We start from the raw sequence: 23,862 nt of genomic DNA on the forward strand, positions 1-23,862 counted from the left end.
AGCATCGAAATGGTAAGTACCAAATTGCTTCCTAATAATAAATAATTATCAACAAATAACAGTTTTTTATTTGTCAGTATCGTTTAGAAACATTCATAAATAGATTGTATCATGAATTAAAATTACATGGAAATTTGTGTTTACTAAATTGATAATTCAGAACATTCGTAACCTTTATTAATACATAAATATATATAACCTGACTTAATTCGCTCAAAGAATTATTAATAGAATTACGCTTGACGTAAACTTACAATTCTAAAATTCCTTGAAACTGGATTCCTCCCTCCTAGAGGAGATTCATAGATTTCGTTTCTTTCCATTTTGACAACCGTGCCACTCTCCATGTTTATTTTCACCCGTTTTGTAATGCCACTGTTAATTATGTATATTCCACGAAGAATTGTATTATTTTGATCGAATATTGCAGCGACGTCACCAGTGGATGTTGTTAAAACTGTTCGTTCTTCGGTTGGCATGGGCACTGGTTCACCACGTGCTACTTTCAAATAAAGCGGTTTATCGCCAGGAAAAGTGTAGTTGCAAATTTTAAATAGTCGTTCTGGATTCGAGTGAGGGATAAGCCGAAGAGATCTAAGCTCTTCAGGTGAATACCAATTTATTGAAGAAGAAGTATGCGTGGCAGGAGGAGACCTGGTCCTAGTACGAGGAGCTGTCTCCGCAGAAAAAGACCTACGAGGAGAATCACGTCTGTCAGACGATGATGACGTTTCGACGCGAGAAAAACCAGGAAGAGGTTCCCCATTTGGTAAGCATTCGAACTGCAAATTTAACCCTGCAAAAACAAGAAACGGATATTTTTTCAAATATACAATCGTATGCTTACTGCAGAAAAAAAGTATAAAAAGTTATACAATTTCATCGACTTTTTATCCGAAGGGAACATGAAATTGAATTGAGTTCTATAAAACGAGAGAAAAGTCAATTAAAATCAATGGAAGCGTGCCAGTGTCTCAAGAACGCGGAATTTTTCGGCGCCCACGACTTTCACATCTGGGAGAAATTCAAGCAAACGTAGCGTGTCGGTGAGTCAGTTCTGTTACATGCTGCGAAGACCAGCCTCGTGTAAAGCCGACAATGCACGAGCACGAAACCGAACTCTCCTGACCTCATGAATGAAGATCTAGCTCAGTCTTGAAATCCTCTAGGTAGAGTTGGAAAACGAACTCACACAGGCTCACACAGACTTGTCAATCCGCATAGCAATTAGTCCGGAACCAGAAGTCCTCATAAAGGGCGTAAAAGTTTGATTTTTTCAATGCATGCATTGAAATATATACGATGCAAGTACTATCTGACTACTGAAAATGCGCTCAAATTTCCATTTTTGAATGTTTGGAGGTCTTAAAACGGACTTTATCAGATACTTATTAAATTCTTGTAGATCCTCTATTCAGTGCTTCTTATTATAATGTGCATGCGTTGTAGAATGCGCTTTTTTTAAAAAACAAAAAGCGCTCGATTATATATTTACCTCGCGCTACGCGTTCGGTCTTTATATTTTTGCACATTCTTACGAAAAAATTTTTAAATTAAGACTCAAAACATCCACCACTGTAATTTTGTGATTGTGAATTCTCTTTCGTTAAAAGAGAGTTTGAGCGCACCTACGGCATGCGACTAATGGCAATCGCACTCCGCACTTGGTCTTTGCATTTCTTCAAAATTCAGGCACAGACCTTTTAAAATCAAAGGTCAATGGACCGACAACGTTAATTTTATAATTTTGAACTCTATTTTGTTAAAGCTCTTTTGGCTTTAACGAACACATTCTCATCGCGTATCTCGTGCTAAGGTCTCTAAAACATGTATCATTTCAATAAAGGTATATCATTACAATTCATAATATGCATACTGCGCATCTGCATAGGGTCTAATACAGGAAACTATATTGGGTCCTATATAGGAGCCTATGTCCAAATTAAAAAAATTTGGTCATGATCTTATAGGGATTTCGAACAGCAACGTTTTTCTTCTCTTGACTTTTTTTCGTATCATGCGTTGGTCGCCTTAAAATGTTCATTTTAATTTGTTTTTTTGGTTTTTGAAAATGCTCTAACTCTGGTAATTTTTTATTTTTTACAAAAAGTCATAAGGATAAATTGTTCAACTTTTTGGATACTATAAATAAACGTACAGAGAATTTTGGAATTTTCAAAAAGTGGTCTGAAAAATATTCAAAATGTGCCCACTTTTTGAATTTTCATCCAAAATGGCTGGCTAACGAACTTGACCTTAAGTTTAGGGCACTAAACGAGTGTGCCAAAAGGCAATCTAATAGATTAATTTTTTTGAAAGTTATCGTTTTGACAGACAGACATACAGACAGACACATTCGTGAAAACCTGTTTTTCGGTTTTAGAGGGTCTCAAAACGTGGATATTTGACAAAAACAGGGGGGGGGTCAAATTTTACACAAATCTAATACCTTCTCTGATGAGAAAGTAAAAACGTTTGGCAGATTATAAATTTCCTAATTAGAACTGACCGAATCCCTATTATACGAAAACTGAAAAGAAAAAAAAATGATTTAAAAATCCGATTTCTCTGCGCATTGTGCCGAAACTGTTAACATACTTATTTGTGTTTGTAGTGCATTGTTGCGTAATTTAAAAAAATTATAGCTAAAATCAATTACTTTTCATGGCCGTTATGTGCAAAAATGTAGTTTAAATTTGAAGACTGCGCTTCGGCAGCATGTGGCGCCACGACTGCGGTAGTGTGCAGTCTGACAAATCTTTTCTGCTACACATACTAGGTGTTTTGTTTCTTTCAGCGATGTATAGCATATACTTACAGTTGATACAGAATAAGCTCTCCAATATTGGAGATTCTAAAAATCAAAGTGGAGCTAATTCTCTGTTATCGTGGTTACAGAGACCAAAACCTTCGCCTACTAAACAATCCGTTGATAATAGTAATAGTCAAAATGCTCGTAAGTACGCAGGGGTCTTGTATGTCTAATTTAAAGCAGGGTAGGGTAGAAGGGTCGTTAGAGGAGAGGGTGTCATGGATGAGAGAGGCGATAGAGAAGTATAAGGAGCCATTGGGCAACGTAAGATTTGAGGGGAAGTCTGTGGACGAGATATGGGAGGATCTACAAGAGAAAGTGAAAGGTTGTGTGCAAAAGAAGGTATTTAGGAAAAAAGAGAAAGGAATGGTAAAGCCGTGGTGGGATAGGGAATGTAAAATGATGAAGAGAAAGGTGAAAAAAAGTACAGGAAGTGGAAGGAAGGAAGCGCGATAAGGGAGGAGTACGTAAAAATCAGGAAGGAGTTTAGGGCGATGTGTAAGAAGAAAGAGCAGGAAAAAGAAAAAGAGCTGGAAGAGGAGTTGAGAAGTGTTAAGACAGAAGGGGACGAGTGGACGATAATTAATAGGTTTAGGAAACGTAGGATGGGGATAAGTGAGAAGATAGGGAGCGACGAATGGAGAAAATTTTTTAAGGATTCATTTCAGGGGTCAGTTACTCGAAAGAGAGATGAGGGGATTAGAAGAATCAGAGAGTTAGATAAAGAGGAGCTGAAAGACGAGGAGATAGAGAAGCAGATAGGGAAGTTGAAAAAATCGAAGGCAACAGGGATTGACGGGGTAGAGAACGAAGCGTGGCTGTTTGGCACTCAAGAGGTAAGGCAGATGCTGAAGGGGGTAGTCAAAAAAGTATTGAGGGGATAGGGATTTCCAAGAGGGTGGAGAAGGGATTTAATTGTACCACTGTATAAGAAAGGGGATAGGGAGAGGCAGGAGAATTATAGATAAATTACGATCATGAATACTGCGTACAAAATATACGCGAGACATTTAACTATTTTGTTAAAAATCGAATTATTTTTTGAAAATTCAACTATTAGGTTAATTTCATAATTTTTTGTCAAAAATTTAATTATTCTGTTAAAAATTCCTATTGAGAAATTCTTCTACTTGGTTGAAAGTTTATCTTTCTTTTTTCAAAATAACCTTTTTTTTAATTTAGCCGTCTTGCAAAAAATAATCTTTTTTGCTTCAAAATGGTACTATTCGCTTAAATTTTAAACTATTTTTGGGAAAACTTGTCTATTTTATTCAATTTATTATCAAATAATTATCTTTTATAAATAATTGTCTATTTTATTAATTAATTATGAAATAATTATTAATTAATTATGGAACAATTATTTATTTACTATTAAGTGATTATTTAATAATTATTAATTAATTAATTAATCATTACTTTTTGTCTATGTAGGTAGAAGTCAACTTGCTTCGAACTATTTTTTCTGATAATTTATGTACCGAAAATTAATTTCATTGTAAAATAAATAGCAATATATCACTTTTAAATATTTTCCTATGATTACAAGACCATTTTTTAATGAAAAAAAGGAATTTTTTAATAAAATTTTAAGGGAGTGTTTTGACGGCCAATAGAAACTTTTCATTGCTATTAGTAATTCGTGCAAACAACTTTTTTTGGATTGTATGTTTTTATTTATATAAATATAGATATTACAGTGTATGATGGATTTTCTGTCAACCAAAAAAAAAACTCGAATAAATATATTCTAACATTATGATAAGCAGTAAATTTGAATAAATGGTCACATTAATATTTTATAAGAAATAATTTTAAATATTAAAAAAAAATTATTCGTTAATGCTTCAATAAATTTTCAATATTATTTTTCATAGTTTTACATTTGAAACCTTTAAATACGATTTAAAATTATTTCAGAGTTTATAGAGTATTAAAATCGGACTTGAAATTTTGTAGAGATTATAAGAGGTGTAAATAAACATAATAAATCAAACAGTTAAATTTTTGATTGAAAGAATTAATATTTTCGACCAAAACAAATTTAGTAAACAAATTAGATTTAGATAAGCTTTCCAGAAAAATATTGAACTTTAAATTAAAATGGTGAATCTTCAATCAAAATCACTTTTAACCAAATAGCTGAGTTTTCAACCAAGAACAATATTTTTTTACCAAAAAAGACGATTTTTCAACAAAATACATGAATTTTTAATTGAAAAAGTTAAATTTTCAACCAGGAATGCAATATTTATATTTTCATTTAAAAAAATTAATTTTCAATTTCAAAAATTAGTTTTCTACTAAAATGATGAATCTTCGACCAAAAAGATTAATTCTCTATTAAGAAAGTCAGATTTTCAACTAAACATAAGGTAAATTTTATATTTTAATCCTAAGGTGAAATAGTACATTTCTTCCGTAACAAATTTAATTTTCAACCGATAATGAAGATTTTTTAACGAAAAAGTTCCATTTCAAACATAAAAATATATATTAAAATTTTTTACTAAATCTTTAAGAAAAAAGATGAATTTGAACTAAAATTTTGAATTTTGTCTACAAAAAATAAATTTGTAATCAATTGGTTGAAGTTATAACTAAAAAGATGAACATCTTACCAAAAAAGACAAATCTCTAACAAAATCGATGCAATTTTTAACCAAAAAGATTAATTTTCTACCATAAAAAAAATATTTTCAATAAAAATGATAAATCTTTACTCCTAAAATATATAAATTTTCAGTTACAGAAAGAAATCTTTTACAAAATTGATCAATCTTTCGCCGCACAAAATGAATTTTTAAAAAGCAACATTTATTTTCTGCAAACAAAAATTAACTTTTGAAAAAATACATTCCTTTTCAATGAAATGCTTAACTCTGTATCTGAAAAAGATAGCTTTGAAACCAAAAACCGAATAGACTAAGAAGATTAATTTTCTACAAAAAAGACTAATTTTCAAGCAAAAAGATCAAGTTTCAACCATAAACATTAAGTTTCTACAAAATACGCGAATTTTTAACTAAATAGTTGAATTTTCAACTAAAAAAAGATTCATTTTCAACCAAAAATAAAACATGTTTATTTTTAGTTCTGGAAATTATTTTCAAACATCAAACAAAGAATTTCGAACAAAATAGTTCAGTTTTTCGCAAACAAACCAAAAATAATTTTTATCAAAAAAATAAATTTTTCAGGAAATAGTTGACTTATCAACCAAAGAAATACATTTTTAATCAAGAATATTAATGATTCACCAAAAAAGACGCAATTTCCGTTTCATAAGTATATGAATTTTAAACAAAATAGTTTAATTTTAAACCGGTACATTTTAAATAAAACATAAAATAGTTAGAAATTCAGTTAAAAAAATGTTTTCAAACCAAACAAGACGAATTTTTAACAGAATAAATCAATTTTCCATGGAAGAAATAAATTTTTAATAAAAATTATTACCTTTCACCCAAGCAAATGAATTTTCAACTACAAACCTTAATCTTTTACCAAAAAAATAAACATTGGACAAAATATATTAATTTTTAACCAAATAACTGAACTTTCAACTATAAAAGATCACTTTTCAACCATATGTCGAATAATTAAATAATCGTTAAAAAAATTACTTTTCAATCGAAAAAAGAAGGAGTTTTCAACAAAATATTGTAACCAAGAAGATTATTCCTCTACCAAAAAAAAAACTAAATTAAAAAAAATACAAGAATAATTAAAAAAATATATATATTATATTATAAATAGTTGAATTTTTCTAACAAGATTAATTTTCTTCTAAAATATTTCATAAAGTTTTCAATGGAAAGTTGTGAGAAAATTTAAAAATATTGATTGATAATATTACTTAACTAATTATAATAGTAATGATTATATTTAAACATTATTAATTAGCCTTATAATATACGTTTTTATCAATTCATCTAAATATTTCCGTTCTCTAAAAATATATAAGAATACATAATTTATTTATAATCAGGATGCAGGCTTGGGCGGAAAACCAGGAAAACCGAGAAAAAACGGGAAATTACAGGGAATTAAATTAATTTTTACTTTATCTACAGTTGCAGGGCATATTAGTGAAAATAATAATGTTTTTATTTTATAAAAGGGAGTTGGTAAAGAAATAAAATTTTCCTAAATAACAAGAGATTTTCGACATAAACGGGAATTTTTTAACAGAATAAAAACTGCGATTTAAAAGAAAAGAGTTAGAAAATCCCTGTTTCAGGTCAAAATTCGTCATAACTTAAAAGTACTTTCTTCCGAAATTTCAATAAAAAGAATGCAAAAACGGTATATATCCTATTGAAAGTGATTTCTATGAGAAGAACGTTAAAAATTTACAATTTAAATGATGTGCGTCAGACTATAAAAGCAAATATATCATTTTGCAACCAAAGAAACGAATTTTAAAATAAAATGAATCTTTAATTAAAAAAATAATAATTTTCACTTTTTAAATTTAAATGTTCAATTTAAATATCTTGTTTACACTTCATTCTTTTTTTATTATTATTAATTATTATTATTATTATTATTATTAATTTTCAGATAAAAATTCGCTTATTTTATGGAAAACTCGGTCTTTTTTGTTGCAGTCATTTTCCAAATTTTCTCTTTTAGAAAAGTATTTGTTTGAAAATTTCTTTCCTTGATTGAAAAAACTTTGTTTTTTGGTAAAAGTATGATGTTTTTTACTTGAAAGTTGGTCTTTTTTGTAGAAAATAATTTTTATGTTTAAAATGTAAATATTTAGTTAAAATTTCTTTTTTATTCGTTTTTTTTTTCTTCCTACGAAAGTAACAATTTCATTTTTGGTAAAAAAATGTATGTGATTCAATTAAAAATTAAACTATATGGTCAAAAATTTATCTTTATTGTACAATATAATTTAATATTATTCTTTCGTTTTTGCTCAAATTTGATTTTTTTTTATTTAAAATTTAACTGTTTCATTTTTTATTAAAACTTTATATTTTTCAGTAAAAAATTCATCTATTCGTTGAAAGTTAAACTATTTTGTCAAAAATGAGATTTTTTATCTGAAAATGTATTTATTTCATTCATTGTTACATATTTTTCAGTCTAAATATTCATTTTTAAAGTTGAAAATTTAACAATTTTGTTGAATTTTTTTTTTATTTTCATCTTTTTCAGTTGAAAATTCACTTTTTCGGTAAAAAATTATTCTTGTTTGAACACTTATCTACTTTGGTTAAAGATGAATTTTTTCATTGATAATTGATCTATTTTGTTGAAAAATTGATTTTTTTGGGTTGCAAACAAAGTTTTTAGCTCTGAAATTAAGCTGTATCATTGTCGTTTAAAACTTTTTTTTGGTTTAAAATTGTTTTGTTTTTTTCAGATAAAGATCAAACGTTTTATGTTCCGTTAAAAATTTATACTTTAAGTAGAAAATTCAACTATATGGTTGAAAGTTCGTGTATTTTTTGTAAATTCGACTACTTTTTAAAAATAAAATTGTAGACGTAAATTTATTTTTTAAAATGAAAATGTAACTGGTTTTCATTGAAAATTTATCTATTTGTAAAAAAATCGTTTTTTTTTTGTTATTTAAAAATTTATTTTTAAGATTTTGAATTTATTTTCTCAGTAGAAAATCGTGGGTTTGAACATTAAATTATTTGTTTTCAAATTTAATTTTTTGCTTAAAAATTTTAATATTTTGTTGTTTTTTGGAATGATAACTATTTTTTTACTGAAAATGTAACGATTACATTCTTGGTTGAATCTTTATCTTCTTAATTCTAAGATCCAACAATGTGTTGGAAAACTCATCTACTTTGTTGAAGATTTCTCTTTTTTTGAACAAAATTAATGTTTTTGTTCGAAAATTTATTTCTTGGTTGAAAATTTCACTGTTTTGTTGTAGACTAAATTAATTTTTTTTAATAAAAATTGATTTTTTGAACTGCAAATTCAACTAATCCAATTTTGATTAAAAATTTATCTTGTTTACTTGAAAATTCCATTTTTTATCCAAAAGTTTAACTAGTCAATTTTTGGTTAAAATTCGCTTCTAAAGTTGAAAACTAAACACTTTTGCTGGTAATTCGTGCTTTTTGGGGTTGAAAACAATTTTTTCAACTGCAGTCTTAGCAGCAATTCACTTCTTATATAGATGCCAAAAAATGGGTCGATTCGTAGACATCTTAAAAATACGAGTCGTTTTTCCAACTCGGTATCCGAGTTGGAAATATATTTAATATAATGAACAATATATTTAATAATTAACTGGTAACCAAGTTTTTTTCAAAAAACTCAAAATTTTACATACAAAAAAGCCTTCAAGGTAAGGTACGCTCCCATTTTAAAGCATTGAATTTAAATAAAATTCACTACGCTCATTTAAAAGAAATTTTAGTGCCTAATGTTTAGAAATCATATGCTTCTCTATTGTTATATTTTAGCTAATATTATGGCCCATTTAATCCCTTATAAACTTTTATCAAACCTCATGTCTTGGAATAATTTATATTTCTGTAAAATTCCATCCGTTGGAGAAATTGTTTACTTTTCTGCTAAAGTTCTTTTATTATAATTTCATCATATCTTATCGGTCAAATGAATTAAAGCAAATCTTCCAAAATCTTGTGAGGCTTTATCAAATCGTATCCCTCAAGAAATCTTACACTTTCTGATCAAAATTTTGTCCTTGTATAAAATAAATTCTCTAAAATTTAATATAAAGAGAAGCGTAGCATTTGCTTCAAGTCTGGTGGCGATTCGAATTTATATAAAAATCATTTCGAAAACCTTTACATTTGACAGCAAGTGAAATTTTATGGGAATTTTCTAGATTTAGAGATAAGGTTTTGGACATAGAATCTTTCATAAACGAAATAAAACAGTATCTTAAATACAAATTCAAAAATTTCAAATTTAATAATTCATTTTTAACAAATAATGTAATTTCTACTATAAAAGTGCCTTTTCAACAAAACAATGAAATTTTTAACAATTATATAGATTGTTAATATAATAGTAGTATTTTCAACCCAGACAGAAAAATTCCCAACAAAAAAGTGTCATAGTTTATATTTTAATCAGAAAATATAAAATTTATACAATAAAAAAAGAATTTTTAAACCAAAATGACGAATTTTTAACAAGAAAGATTTTTCACTAAAGCAGGAAATTAAATTTTATCTAAATTGTTGAACCTTTAAAGCCAGAAGATCAATTTTCTCTACAAAAACTGAATGTTCAAATAAAAAATATGTTTTCATCAAAAAAATCATATTTCATAAAACTGATGCATTTTTACCCAACAAAAATAAAATTTGAAAAAAAAATATATTATTTTAACAAACAAACAAAATTTTTAATTAAAAAAATTAATCTAAAAAATGGAATAGTTACATTTGCACTTGAAAAATTAATTTAAAAAAAAACACTTTTTGACTAAACATTTGAATTTTCATCCAAAGGCATGTCTGCTATAAAAAAATCAATTTAAAAAAATGAAAACTTGGACCAAAGTAGTTTAATTTTCCATTAAATAACATTATTTTCTAAGAAAAGAGTTAAACTTTTAATCAGAGACCAATTTTTAACTAAAAATGTACATCTCAACAAAATTATTTTTTAACAAAGTAATTAAACCATGTCTTTCAAACAAAATAGTTTGATACTCAAGCAAAGAAGAATCATTTTCAACCAAAGAGTTGCATTTTGATTTTTTTAGATCTACTAACACAGATAAGAGTTTTTTAAATAGTTCAATTTTCTGTTAAAAAAGATATCAGTGGACTTTTCACGATCAAAATATAAATTTTTAATCCAGAAATAAGTTTCTACGAATAAAATTGAATTTTAAATTCCAAAAGACGAATTTTTACACAAAAGGGATGACTTTTAAACAAAATTGTTGAATACTCTACCAAAAAGTTGAATTTTTCATCCGAAAATCATAAAATGTTTTTAAAAACAGACAATTTTTTACTAAGAAAAAAGATATCGAGTTGAATTTTCTTTTAAAAATGATTTCAGTTGGTTTTTCAAGTTCGAAAAATGAACTTTTTAACAAAAAATAAATTTGTACGAAAAGTTGAATATTCAATCCCAAAACACGAATTTGTTTCAACGAAAACAAATAAATTTTTAACTCAATAAATAAATTATTTACCAAACGGGTGAATTTTTTCCAAAAAAATTTTTTGTTTCCTGATAAATAGTCGAATTGCAACCGAAAAGTTTGACATTTTTCAAATAATATTTTTAACCCAAACAGACTTATTTTTTACAAAACAGTTGAATTGGAACCAAAAGGGATGTCTTTTTGATAGTATTTGAAATTTTCAACCAAACAATAAAAATTTTAACTCAAAAAATTATCGTCAAGAGGACGATCGATTCACGAATATATTGGTCAATGTTAAATTAATTTATAATTATTTAAATGTTGGCCTAAAAATATCTGCCCTACATTATTAGACTAAGGCGTAAAAATTCCCACTTGGACTTTATTTCAAATTACTTTCTTGTCCTGCAGTCAGTACGAATTTTGTATGTATCAACAGAGACAATTTTTGAATTTCACTTTTATAATGTATACATTTAGGACCCCCCCCCCCCCTGATTAAATTCCTATTTATTTCGGGAAAAAATATAAAAAAAATAGTGAGGAGATAACAACTGGGATAGAAGACAGATTCAATATTATAAATTCTGATTCGCATATAGCTGAAAAAATGTACCTGATATTATAGTTATATTATATCTTTATATTCACCAATAAAGTTAAGGATAATCGTCAAGGATAAGAGAAGAGTATAATCAATCATCATCTTTTCAGGTTACAGGAACTAATGATGAAGATGATAATCAGAAACATCAGAGGTTACAAACTGTTAGGGATAAGAAATATTATGTGTAGTATATCTATAGCCATTATCTCAGTATATAGGCGTCACATTTGTCCTTCTGAGAGATTTACAATTCATTAAAATTCGCATTAGAGGATCACCGCCAAGTGCAATAAAAAATATAAAAAGTTTCCGAATGAAAATACCAGAAAAACAAGAATCGCGTGCGAATGTCGCCAGATTTCGAACGTAATACCGATCTGGCCCCGATCAGGTTTCCTGATCTGGGCCTGATCAGTAGAACGTTGTGGCAAATACTTGGGCCCCACCGGGCCAGACCGATTTCCTACTGAAACGCCGTCTTTATGTACTCGAAGAACTAGTACTTCTTGTTCTTTTCTCATAGTGCATTGAAATTCGAAAATTTATTATTTTGTATTAATAATAAATTTATTACCCAAATACATTAAAACAGATTATTATAACATGGATTTCAAAATAAAGTAGTAGAATAAAAAAATATAATTTTTCTTATTTATTGTAAATAACGAGATTTTCTCTAGCGAAAATACCAATGAGATTAAATTAATTAATCCTAATAAAAATAAGAGTTGATTCTATTCTGTAACTAATACGTTAAATAACCAGAAATATTTTATTCCAAAATTTTCATTTATCGTCGAAGTTTTTTTTTCTATGTCGCTTCTTGTCAGATTTGAAAGAAAAAATAAAACGATCCTAAAAAATAATAGCTGAATTTTTTTAACAAAAAATTATCTACACATAACTTTTCAAATTTGTAAAAAAGTAAAGCAATTGACAGAAAATTGAATTTTTCTAAACAAAAATGTCAATAAATCTTAAATTATAGGTCATTTTAAAATCTTTTTCTGTCTCCAAGTGACAACTGAAATTTTGTTGGAAGATTCGAAAGTGTGAAGTTGCAGAGAATCTTTTCTTTACGTGCCCGTTTTTCTTTAATTTTAACTTAAAATACCTTTATTAGTAATTTCAAAGATTAAGGTGGTCATCGAAAGGAGAGGACCATTCACTAATTTCAACCTAAATTAAATTTACATTCGCGAAATGAATAAATGGATATTATTGAGACTGATCGGGTGCAGATCTGGCATCGATCGGGTTTCCTTATCGGGAATCCCGACCTGGCCCCAATCAGGATACCCGATCTGTGCCCGATCTGGTCCTGTCTTTCTGCATGGGATGCTATTGAAAAAGAAATGCTAAGAAGTCGCTGTCGAGAATTATTATCTGTTACATAAACTATTTTAAGGTTTTCAAGTTGAAACTCTGAGTCAATTCGTTTTGCACACAGAAAAAAAGTTATCTTAAACCAAAACATTCGTGTTCGTACATTTTTTTAATTGCACAAATATTTCTATTAACAAACATTATCCTGTTTGTAAAAAAATATTTATAGAATTTCCCTGAAAGATTATATTTAGTTTGTCGCAAGTGTATAATTTTTGCTCTGGAAAGATACTTTTAAAAAAATGAAGATCCTATGATTATAAAAATTTGAGAATTATATTTTTTTTATGATTTTGCATTTAATTGGTACGAAATAGATTCAGAATTTCATCGTTTAAAAAAAAGAGTTAAAATCTAGACTTCTAAAATGCAGACCATGGCACGGCTAAGGCCAATTTTTCAAATAAACTCAAATTTTTATTTGTCAAGATTTGAACATTTTAAAAATTCCGATCATTTTCATTGAATTTCCAAAAATTTTAAAGTATTTAATAATATTTTGTTAGAATTTTAGTACATTACATCGAATTCATTTTAAATAATAATTTTGATTTGAAATATGATGGAGTTTTCAAATTTATTAAAGAATTCCTCATGATTTTACGGGATTTTAAAGGATTTCAAAGATTTGAAGGGATTTGAAAAAAATTTAGGCTTTTAAGTATTTCAAGGGACATTATTTGATATTATGGTATCTTGGCTTCTGATTTCGACGATGATCAACCTTTCATCTAAATCTAATTATCAAGATTATGATTATAGGAAAGGCAATTTCAGTTTTAAAACCTGAACATGCGATCAGTTTACAATCAAAGTTAGACTGTTGCTATGAGAGATTCAAAAAATACAGGTGAACTAACATTCCAAAATTTACGTAAATATGTCATAAAACCCCCTCAATGTCAGACTTTCTGGAATCATAATATTGATTCCTATGGCTTTATTATATATTTTATATATCTGTATTCATAGTTATAATGATCTTTATTATAATATTGATTATAAAATAATCATAGCAATAATAATCATTTTCACCGAGTCCCCTACTGGTTGGCATGACTTTCTTTTCTTGCTATATTACCACCTACTACCAATTACATCTAGATCCATTCTATTTCTACAAAAGCGAAAATTTTGATTTATTGACTCTTCTGATACCTTTTCTAAATATTTTGGTACTCCTTGTTGAAATGTACCTAATTGAATTTTATGTGACAGTTAATCCTGTTATTATTGAATGATTAAACGAATTTACCTAGTGAAGTTCTATCACAGTTGTAGAAAGCGCCTGCTCCGAAAGATCACCAGTTGTAGTACCCTACCCCATGCCGATTGGGCCACAAGGTTAACAGAAATACAGTTGACAGTTGACAGTTGACAGTTGACATTTAGGAAGTAAAGGAAGGGACTGATCTTTCAGAGTTGGCGCTTCATACAATTGTGATAGAACTTCACTAGGTTAGTTCCTTTAATCATTAAATTGTATTACGCGCCTCCTCCTCAGATCACGAGTTGTAGAGGTTCAAAGGTATACGGAAAAATAAAATGTTGAACTTCTTTGTAATACGATGAATTCGTTATTAACTATTGGAAAACAGAGCTTTTATTTTCCATATTCAGAAACATAAATCAAGAGAAAATAAGAAGTTATAATAAAAAAGAAAACTTTTCAGCCTTTTAAAACTGCAATTGCTACGGCTTTCTTGTAGTTTACAATCATAGAGCTTTGCAAAAGTTTGAGATGACGAATTCCATCCAGCAGTTTTTCTTATAACACATCGTTCAATAAGTCACGAGACTAACAACGAAAACAACATGTTTTTTAAAAAATCATTTTTATTCATCAACATAATCTCCTTTCAGAGTGATACAATCTTTCCAACGCCTTACCAACATTTCTATACCATGTTTATAAAATAATTTATCCTTTGCTTCAAAATAGGCTTCAGTTTAGGCAATGACCTCCTCATTCGAGCCAAATTTTTTTCCCTGGAGCATTTTTTTGATATCAGCAAAGAGCCAGTAGTCTCTAGGGGCTAAGTCTGGCGAATACGAGGGGTGGGGAAGCAAATCAAAGCCCAACTCGTTGATTTTTTCCATTGTTTTCATGGTCTTGTAGCATGGTGCATTGCCTTGGTGAAAAAGGATTTTTTTCTTCTTCATGTGGGGTCGTTTTGCTGCGATCTCCTCCTTCAAACGTACCAACAAGTCAATATAAGAATCACTATTGATCGATTTACCTTTTTCCAGGTAGTCAATGAAAATGACGCCATGTGTATCCCAAAAAACAGACGCCATGACTTTGCCAGCATACTGCTGCGTTTTTGGACGCTTTGCGTGGCTTTCGCCAGCCTTGCGCCACTCAGATGATTGCCGCTTCGACTCCAGAGTGAAATGATGTATTCATGTTTCATCCATGGCCACGTATCAACACAGGAAATCCTTTTTTTGTGAGTAAATAGCGATAAACAGCTCTCTGAATCGTCGATACGTTGCTTTTTTTGTTCCATTAAAAGCAATCGCAGCACCCACTTGGAAAAAACCTTTTTCATGCTTAGTTTTTCATAAGGATTGTAAATACGCTTACAGATGATATCTGTGTCATTTCTACAATCTCACGGACCTTTACTTTGCGATTTTTCATTACGATTTTTAAAACTTCACTCACATTTTCCGGTGTAACGGCTTCCAATGGCCTACCCGAACGTTCCGCATCGTTTTTGTCCATACGACCACGTTTAAACTCAGAATACCAATGACAAATCGTTGATTTGGATGGAGAGGAGTCCGGGTAAAGTTTCTCAAGCCACTGCTGGGCTTCTACGGTGTTTTTACCCATTAAAAAACAATGTTTAATCAACACGCGAAACTCGCTTTGTTCCATTTTTCAAACAAATTACAATGTAACTTTACTCTAACCTCGATAACATGCTGTTTGTGGTCCAATCGACGTGAAATTTTTACACGTTTCATGTGAAGGTTCGCACTCTAGGAAAACGTGGCTAGTCTGGTACTACTAGCACCATCTCTGGGTTAGTCTCGGGACTTATTGAACGATGTGTTAAGATCGATGTTTACACCATTTCTTTTAGCTGCGGATGCGGATGCATGTTGTGTGCCGTACGCCGAGAACGTTGTTCTATCTAAGCCGCTTTTTTCTAATGTATCTTTGATCGATCTGCTTAAAAATTGACTTGTAACAGCTGTATGTGGTTTTTTCCAGGAAATAGAAAATTTATGAGTGTCCTTGCACAGGGGAACAGTGCGGTGTAAATATACTTCCAGAGTTGATGCCACGCATACTGTTGGATCGTCTGGGAAGAATGGGAGAATCAAATTTTGATGTGGTCTATTTGGACCAGACGTCGTCAAATGTGTCGGAATTTTTATCTCCATTCGATCGTTTTTCTTTTCTACATTTTGAATGTTAATAGCTGTGAGGATTTGTATTCGACGTCCTGTTGTTAAAGTTAATAATACTACTTTCTTAGACAGAAGTTCCTATGAGATGTCTTGATTTGGAGACCATTGTGAGATATGGTCAAGAACAACTTTAGGGTCCCACGTCAAGTCATATTTCCTTTAAGCTGGTCGTAATTTAGCAGCTACTTTGTAAAATCTTTTTACAGATGCATCTTCTCCAATATGAGGCCCCATGATAAGAGCAACTGCTGATCTCAACGAATTAATAGATCCATATGCAGCTCCTTTCTCAAATTGCTGGAGAGAAATTGCAGGACATTCGGGATAGTAGCGGAGAGACCCGAGATTCCAGTAGAATAGCAAAATGTCCACCATTTTTCAGCGCTGAATCGTATTCACGTAGAGATGAAGATGACAGTAAAGCGATAATAATTCTGATAGTGTCCAAAGACATATTTTTTAATTTGTATGCTTGTTCGATAAGACTTCTGCCACTAGGGAAATCTGGGACCAGAGAGGATGAGGTTCCCTGTTAGAGGTAGATAAAAGGTTAATATGAGGCTCAAACTTTATGGTTGACTCAAACATTCGTATGCACTGGGGAAACCATGCTTGTGATGGCCACTATGGTACGATCAGAATACCTCTGGCATTGTCTTAAATTATTTTCTTCAAAACTTTGGGAATTTTAGCGAAAGGTGGAAAAGCGTAGAAATATATATTTTTCCAATTAAGCGTGAAAGCATCTACCGCAATTGATCCAGGGTCCTGTTTCCAAGAAATGTATTTATGACATTTTTTATTAATTCGACTCGCGAATTAGTCAATGTCTGGATTTCCAAAAGCTTCTTCAATTTCTTGAAAGGCTTTCTGTGAAAGACTGTATTCGGTTTCTAGTTCTAACCGACGGGATTCTTGATTTGCAATTACATTGTCTTCAGATCAAATATACGAGAGAAAGATCCAAATATTGCGACATTCACACCATTCCCAAATAGATTTGGCAATTCTGCTTAAGTTTTGAAAACGTATCCCACCCATATGATTTATGCAGGAGATGGCAGTCGTATTGTCAATGCGCAAAAGGACGTCACAGTTGTTGAGATCATTGGCGAAGTATTTTAGACCAAAAAGGCTGCCTTTATTTCGAGGTAATTTATAGGCTGTTTTCGCTCATCCTTATTCCAAAATCTGTGTGCTAAATTGTCATTGCAACTAGCGCCCCAGCCTGAGAGAGATACATCGGAGAAAATTTCTACCACAAATCTAGGACTAAAAATAGGATTAAAAATGTGTGGAATATTTTTCCTCCACCAAGATAGGACATATTCCACTGAAAGTGTTAGTTGTACCATTGAATCGAAATTATCAGTATTCTTTTTCAGTGCTAGATATTCTTTACGCTCGAGGTCTTTCATATGGGCCCAGCCGTATTTGCCTGCTATGCAACATGATCCCAAAATGCCTATCATTAATGCAAAATATCAAATTTTGTAAAACGAATGTACTTTGTAGTTTTGTAATATTTTAAGCACTCTTTCTCTTTTTTCTGGCGGTAACTGGATTTTCATCTCAATAGAGTTTAACCCTACAAATTTGCGTTCTTTAGCGGGTTTTAATTGACTCTTCTCTCTGTTAATTATAAAACCTAATTTGCGTAGTACAAGCAAAGTTTAGTGTACATTCTCTGCACATTCTTTCTCAGAATCTCCAAACGAAAGTATACTTTCTAAATGAATCAGCGATTGGAACGAGATAAAATGCGTCTTTAAGATCTACGGTTGCCATGAGACAGTTAGGTTCGATCAAATCTCGTGCCATTCGTATGCCCTCTAACTAAAAATGTTCTGTGATTATGAATTTGTTATATTTTTTAAGATTAAGGATGAAGCGATAAGAACCGTCTGCTTTGAGAGCAAAAAAAATAGGTGACAGGAACTGGCCTGACCGATTTCGGCATCTGTGAATTGCTCCTTTGCTGAGCAATTCTTCTATTTGTTCTGTCATTCGTTGCTTTTCTTTTTCTGGCCAGCATGGTTCCTCCGGCACCTTTATTTGAGTCGGTTGACTTGAAAAAGGGATAGTATAGCCGCGAATCCACTGAAGGTCTATTTTGTCCGAGATAAGAGTTTTCCATATAGGTCGAAACAATTTTAATCGACCTGAATATAACGTTATTTCCTGTAGAAGCTCGGTCTGCGGGGCTCTCGGAGCGTTTGCAGTTCTTCCCTGTAGGAGTAAATGGTTTGCGATGCCCTCTGCTTCCAATTGTTGAGTCCTCTAGCGGGTGGGGCCCTTCGGGTTTTTTTGACATACTTGCATTTCTTGGTGTATTCTTCATTGCAGGCTTCAAGTCCTGCGATTATTTATCCAAACTCTTAGCGGTTTTCAATGTCTCGATAAGATTGTCTCCAAAAAGCCACTCACTGACTCTAGTTGCGGTTAGAGTTTCTTTCATAGCTGGATTGAATACAGAGGTAAGTAAGAGGCGTCTAGTAAGGGTTTCATCATGCTGCAAGTCTACCAAGATGCGAAAAACATCACTTGAAATCGTTATCAATTCTAATCTTTCAACGGATTTATTTATTAATAACTTTGATAAAATTGTGCTTAATGCTGCTAAGCATACTGATACTTTTTCTTGTTTATCACTGATTCGATTATCCCTCATGATAATAGGTTCAGTCAAAAATGCCTTAATTTCTTTTTTAAGCTTAGGAGGCTCGTATTGGGCACAATTTGTAGGAATAGAATATGTTTCGTATATTTCTTTACGGTCCTCCCTTGGCAACCCTTTTTCCAAAATCTCATCCCAGCGTACTAAGATTTCTGTATGAATCGCTGGCTCTCGTATTTTCTTCAACTCCAGACGTTTTCCGATAGCTTCTAGAACCTCTGCATCAAAGATAGTTTCTATCACTTGTTCTTTCTGCTTTCCTTCATTTGATTTTGGGTCAAACTTTACATTCTCTACGGATTGTTTACCAGACGAATCAGGGCCGCTATTCTTTTTGGACGAATTTTCGTTAGAGATTTTCTCCGGAGTGAGCTGTTTTTTCCTCTGCTGATGTGACAGAGATTTTGACTTACCTAGGGACTTAGGGACAAATGTTCAGCTCTTTTATCTGAACGACGATGGTAGGTTCTTTTTGGAGAAAAACTGAACGAACGTGTATCATATCGTGATCGCGATCTGTCATATCGGAAACGCGGCCTCTCATATTTGGATGGTGATCTGTCATATCGATGCTGCAATCTGTTAAATGTGGATTCCCTGCGAAAATCATAACTTGATTCTGATGGTAGATCATGTGGTCGCGAGCGGGAATTCCTTGAAGAGGTCTGAGAGTTTCGATCCTGACTATCTGACAGGAAAAATCACTCACTTTTTTATATAGTCTACGAAGTTCTTTTTCTTGGTCCTCCATTTTTTGCTTTAATCTTCTTAACTTTTTTAAAATTCTTCCCTCTTTTCCTTCGCATATGCGTTTATGCCTCATTTCATAGATTTTTTATTGCACAGTCGATCAACGTAGCTAACCATTTAGGCACAAAGAAAAGAAATGATGAAATGGGATTGGAACGCACGGACAGTGGATTAGGCAGTACATTACCAAAAGATGTTGGTATTTCTGTCAACCTTGTGGCGCCATCGGCAAGGGGGCAGGGTACTAGAACTGGTGATCTGAGGAAGAGGCGCGTAATACAATTGCATTTTTAATCCAAGGAAGGTACATTTTAAACCAAGAATTGAATAGTCAAAGTTTCAATTAAGAAAATAATCACTTTAAATTATTGAAAAAAGCGAATTTTCTCAAAATAGATGATTTTCTTTACTTAATTATTCAAATTTCAATACTAAATGACGAATTCTCTGTACAAAAAAGTTAAATTGTTATATCAAAAATATGAAATTTTCATTAAAAAAAGTTAATTTTATGCCAAAAAACGAATTTCCAACAAAATACGAAAATTCTTAAAACAAAAGTGAAATTTTCAACTTATCTAGATTAATATTCAAAAAAGAACGAATTATCAGCGAAATAGTATAATATAAACAAAAGTCGAATTTCTTCTTAGAAAATAACCATTTTCGACGAAAAATGACATGGGTAAATTTGTAGCAATAAAAACCAAAAATGAAATTTTCAACAAAACAGTTCAATTTTCAAACAAGGGGGAGAATTTTTAACTAAAATTTTGAATTGTCAACTAATATAAGAAAAATTTTGAAGAAATTCATTCCACTTTAAAACCTAGTTCATTTAACCTTATAAAAATTATTAATTTGTAAACAGATTAATATACTAAAAAAATATAAATAACAATAAAATTTAAGAATTATTAATCAAAACGTTAATTTTCCACTAAAACGATTCATTTTTATACAAACAGACTAACTTTCTGCCAAAAAAGACAACTTTTTAAACAAATTATAGAGTTATAAACCAAAAAACTAAATTTAGCTCTGAAAGATTTAATTTTTAACGAAATTCAAGAATTCTGAACTAAAAAGTGGAATTTTCAAATAAAAAATAATTAATTTTTGAACAAACAGATTAATTGACGACCAAAAAGACGAATTACAATAAAATTAAAGAATTCTTAACCAAAAGGTGGAATCTTAAACTAAAAAAGAAGAATTTTTAAACAAAAAAATTGATTTACTACCAAAAAAGACGCAATTTCAATAAAAATAAAGAGTTCTAAACCAAAATGTTGAAGTTTAAACTAAAAAACATGAATTTTCAAACAAAAAGAAACAATTTCAATCGAAAAAATCAAATTTTCCATAAAATTCAAGAATTCTCAACCAAAATGTTAAAATTTCAAATTGAAAAGTCGAATTTTTAAAGAAGAACATTAATTTTCTACCGAATAAAAAAGAATTTTGAACAAAATAAAATAATCTTAGACCAAACATTGGATTTCCAACTAATAAAGATTAATTTACTATGAAAAGAAACAAATTTCAATCAAAATCAATAATTCTCAAACGAAACGTTTAAAATTAAACTAAAAAACATACATTTTTAAACAAAATGATAAATTTTAAGTTTTCTAGTAAAAAGGTAAACTCTTAAATGAAAAGATTAGTTCACTACATATAAAAGACGAATTTTTAATAAGTCATGAATTGTCAACCAAAAAGTTGAATCTTTAACCCTCAAAAGATACACTGGTGCGAATTCGCGCCTGAAGTTTTGATATTTTGTTGGCACTTACACAAATACAGCTGCAGCGGATTACCCCATATATATTAAATATATATGTTAAAAGTATGTGATATATGCTAGTTATTCATTATATGTTCAATATAATAAATATTTAATATTAACATTGCAAAAAAACCAATTCGCACCAGTCTACCGTTTACGTATTCTCGGTTGGAGTGTATCGTTTCAGGCTTAAGAAAGAAAGAAAAAGATTTTATTTTTATTTTTAAGAAAGTAGTTTAACTCTAGAACCTAGCTCTAAATTATTAACAGAAAATATTAATTTTGAAACAAAAAGATAAACTTTTAATCTAAAAGATTAATTTTCTACCAAAAAATACTAATTTTTAACATAATTCAAGAGTTATGAACAAGAAAGAACGATTTTTGAACAAAAGGAATAATTTACTGCCAAAAAAGACAAATTTTCAATAAAATTCAAGAATCCTCAATTAAAAAGTGGAATTTTTAACTAGAAACATAAATTTTTAAATAAAAAGATTAATTTTCTACCAAAAACATTCATCATATGCAAACGTACCGACCGTCGATTTTTTTAGACCCTCCTCGCCTAAAGTGGTAAAGTAGTTTATGGACAAAAAAATAGCCTGGAAATGAACTGAAACTTCAGTTTACAAAAGATACGCACGCGTTAAATGTAAAGGTCAAGTTTCAGGCGACTTAAAGAGACTGGGTGTTTGAAATGCTAGAGAGGTCAATTATCTTAATGTAAGAGAATGACGAAAAACTATACACGTAAGGAAACTAGATATTTTATCTTAAGGAATGAAAGCGTCTAATGTGTCCCCTAAGGGTTTACTTTTTTCTTACACCTTCTTCTCTATTCCTTCACACACCCTCCACACACTTCCTTGGTGGTGGAAGGGGCACCTGCAGTTTTAGGTGAGTTCCGAACCACCAAGAGCAACAGCTTTAAGTACTTAGAGAAAACCTTTTTCTTTAGAGGTACTGATCCCACGACTCTCCGGAGATGAACAACTCCCTTGCTAGGCTTGTGTTCACCGCTTAGGCCTCCGAGACTCTTCCAGAGTGCGAGACGGGAATCGAACCCGCAAACCGAAAGAGTGGGTTCAAGCAAGGAGTATGTTTGATTAGTAATGAAAAGGCGAAGCAGCATCTCAGAGATCATGATTTTGTATCTCCCAGATTGCTGCAGTTTGTAATGAAAGTATGAATTATAAGATTATTTATTATAATGTGCTACACCCCAATTTACCGCGATCCAAATGAAGTGATAAATGCCTTCTAGGATGCTTTAAATGGCACAATAAGTATTTGCAATCATGGTGAAAGAACCATTCTAATAGGAGATATGAATCAATGGGGTGCAGTTCAACATCAGGACATAGAAAGAGTGCCAGGTTATTTCGGAGATCCAAAGAAAGATCATTACGGAGACAGATTAATTAGCTGATGCTTAGAAATGTGCTTATTCGTCACAAAAAACTGGCTTAGTCATAAGATGATCCACATGCTCATCTGATATGAAGGGAATAGCTATCGCATAATTGAATTTATTGTTGCGGATGAAAGACTAAGGGAGTTAGTCAAAAATACAAGGGTCATGAGAGGTTCTGAATGCAGTACTGATCATTACCTTCTGGTCTCCAAAATGAACTTTAATCAGGGATGGAAAAGAAAGCGTACCAAGAAAACGAAACGAACGCGAATTAAAATTGAGAATTTACGAAAACCGGAAGTAATAATACATAATTTCAGAAAAAAATCGAACGTAAAGATAGGAACACTTGGAAGCCGCCTATAAGTAAGTAAGATATAGAGGAAGCATCGACTATGTTGCGAGAGAACTTTGTGAAAAGTGCGATCGAAGTGTGTAGTATTGCGTTCGAAGGAAGAATGATATAAATGGCGCATGGACTACTATACGCAGTAACATTGTGATCAGTGCGAACAAAGTGTGTGGTACTGCGGTTTTAGGAAGAATGGTTGGTGATGCGTGATGGAATACTGAAATTTAGGCAGCCCAAAAAAAAAAGAAAGAAGCGTACGTTATCTACGAGGGTAGTTCAATAAGTCCTTAGAATGACCAACAGATGGCGCGCGAATCGCTCCAAATCATCTGTTTTTAGTCAGCACCACTCCCGACTAGATATATGGTGCTGTCACAGTCCACATCTTCTGAGTTTACGTGTTTTTATAACCAATTGAAAAAAACAATTGTTCGTTAAGAAAAATGGAAAAAAACGAGTTCAGAGCGGTAATAAAACATTTTCATTTAAAGGGTTTAACTCCATATGAGATAAAAAATGAATTGGAC

At 30.8% G+C, this 23,862-nt stretch overlaps 1 protein-coding gene across 1 annotated transcript in view; it reads right to left on the reverse strand.

Moving 5' to 3' along the window:
- Positions 1 to 718: 718 nt before the first annotated feature.
- The window catches only part of LOC117171505 (prostasin-like), an 82,258-nt gene continuing 59,114 nt past the window's right edge, over positions 719 to 23,862 (reverse strand). Inside the window, exon 5 of the mRNA XM_033358874.1 lies at positions 719 to 796. Coding sequence (XP_033214765.1) covers positions 791 to 796 — 6 coding nt within the window. The 3' untranslated portion in view covers positions 719 to 790. The remainder of the gene's footprint in view (positions 797 to 23,862) is intronic.

This window comes from Belonocnema kinseyi, chromosome 4 (assembly GCF_010883055.1).
Source record: "Belonocnema kinseyi isolate 2016_QV_RU_SX_M_011 chromosome 4, B_treatae_v1, whole genome shotgun sequence".
In the NCBI taxonomy this organism is placed as follows: Eukaryota; Metazoa; Arthropoda; class Insecta; order Hymenoptera; family Cynipidae; genus Belonocnema; species Belonocnema kinseyi.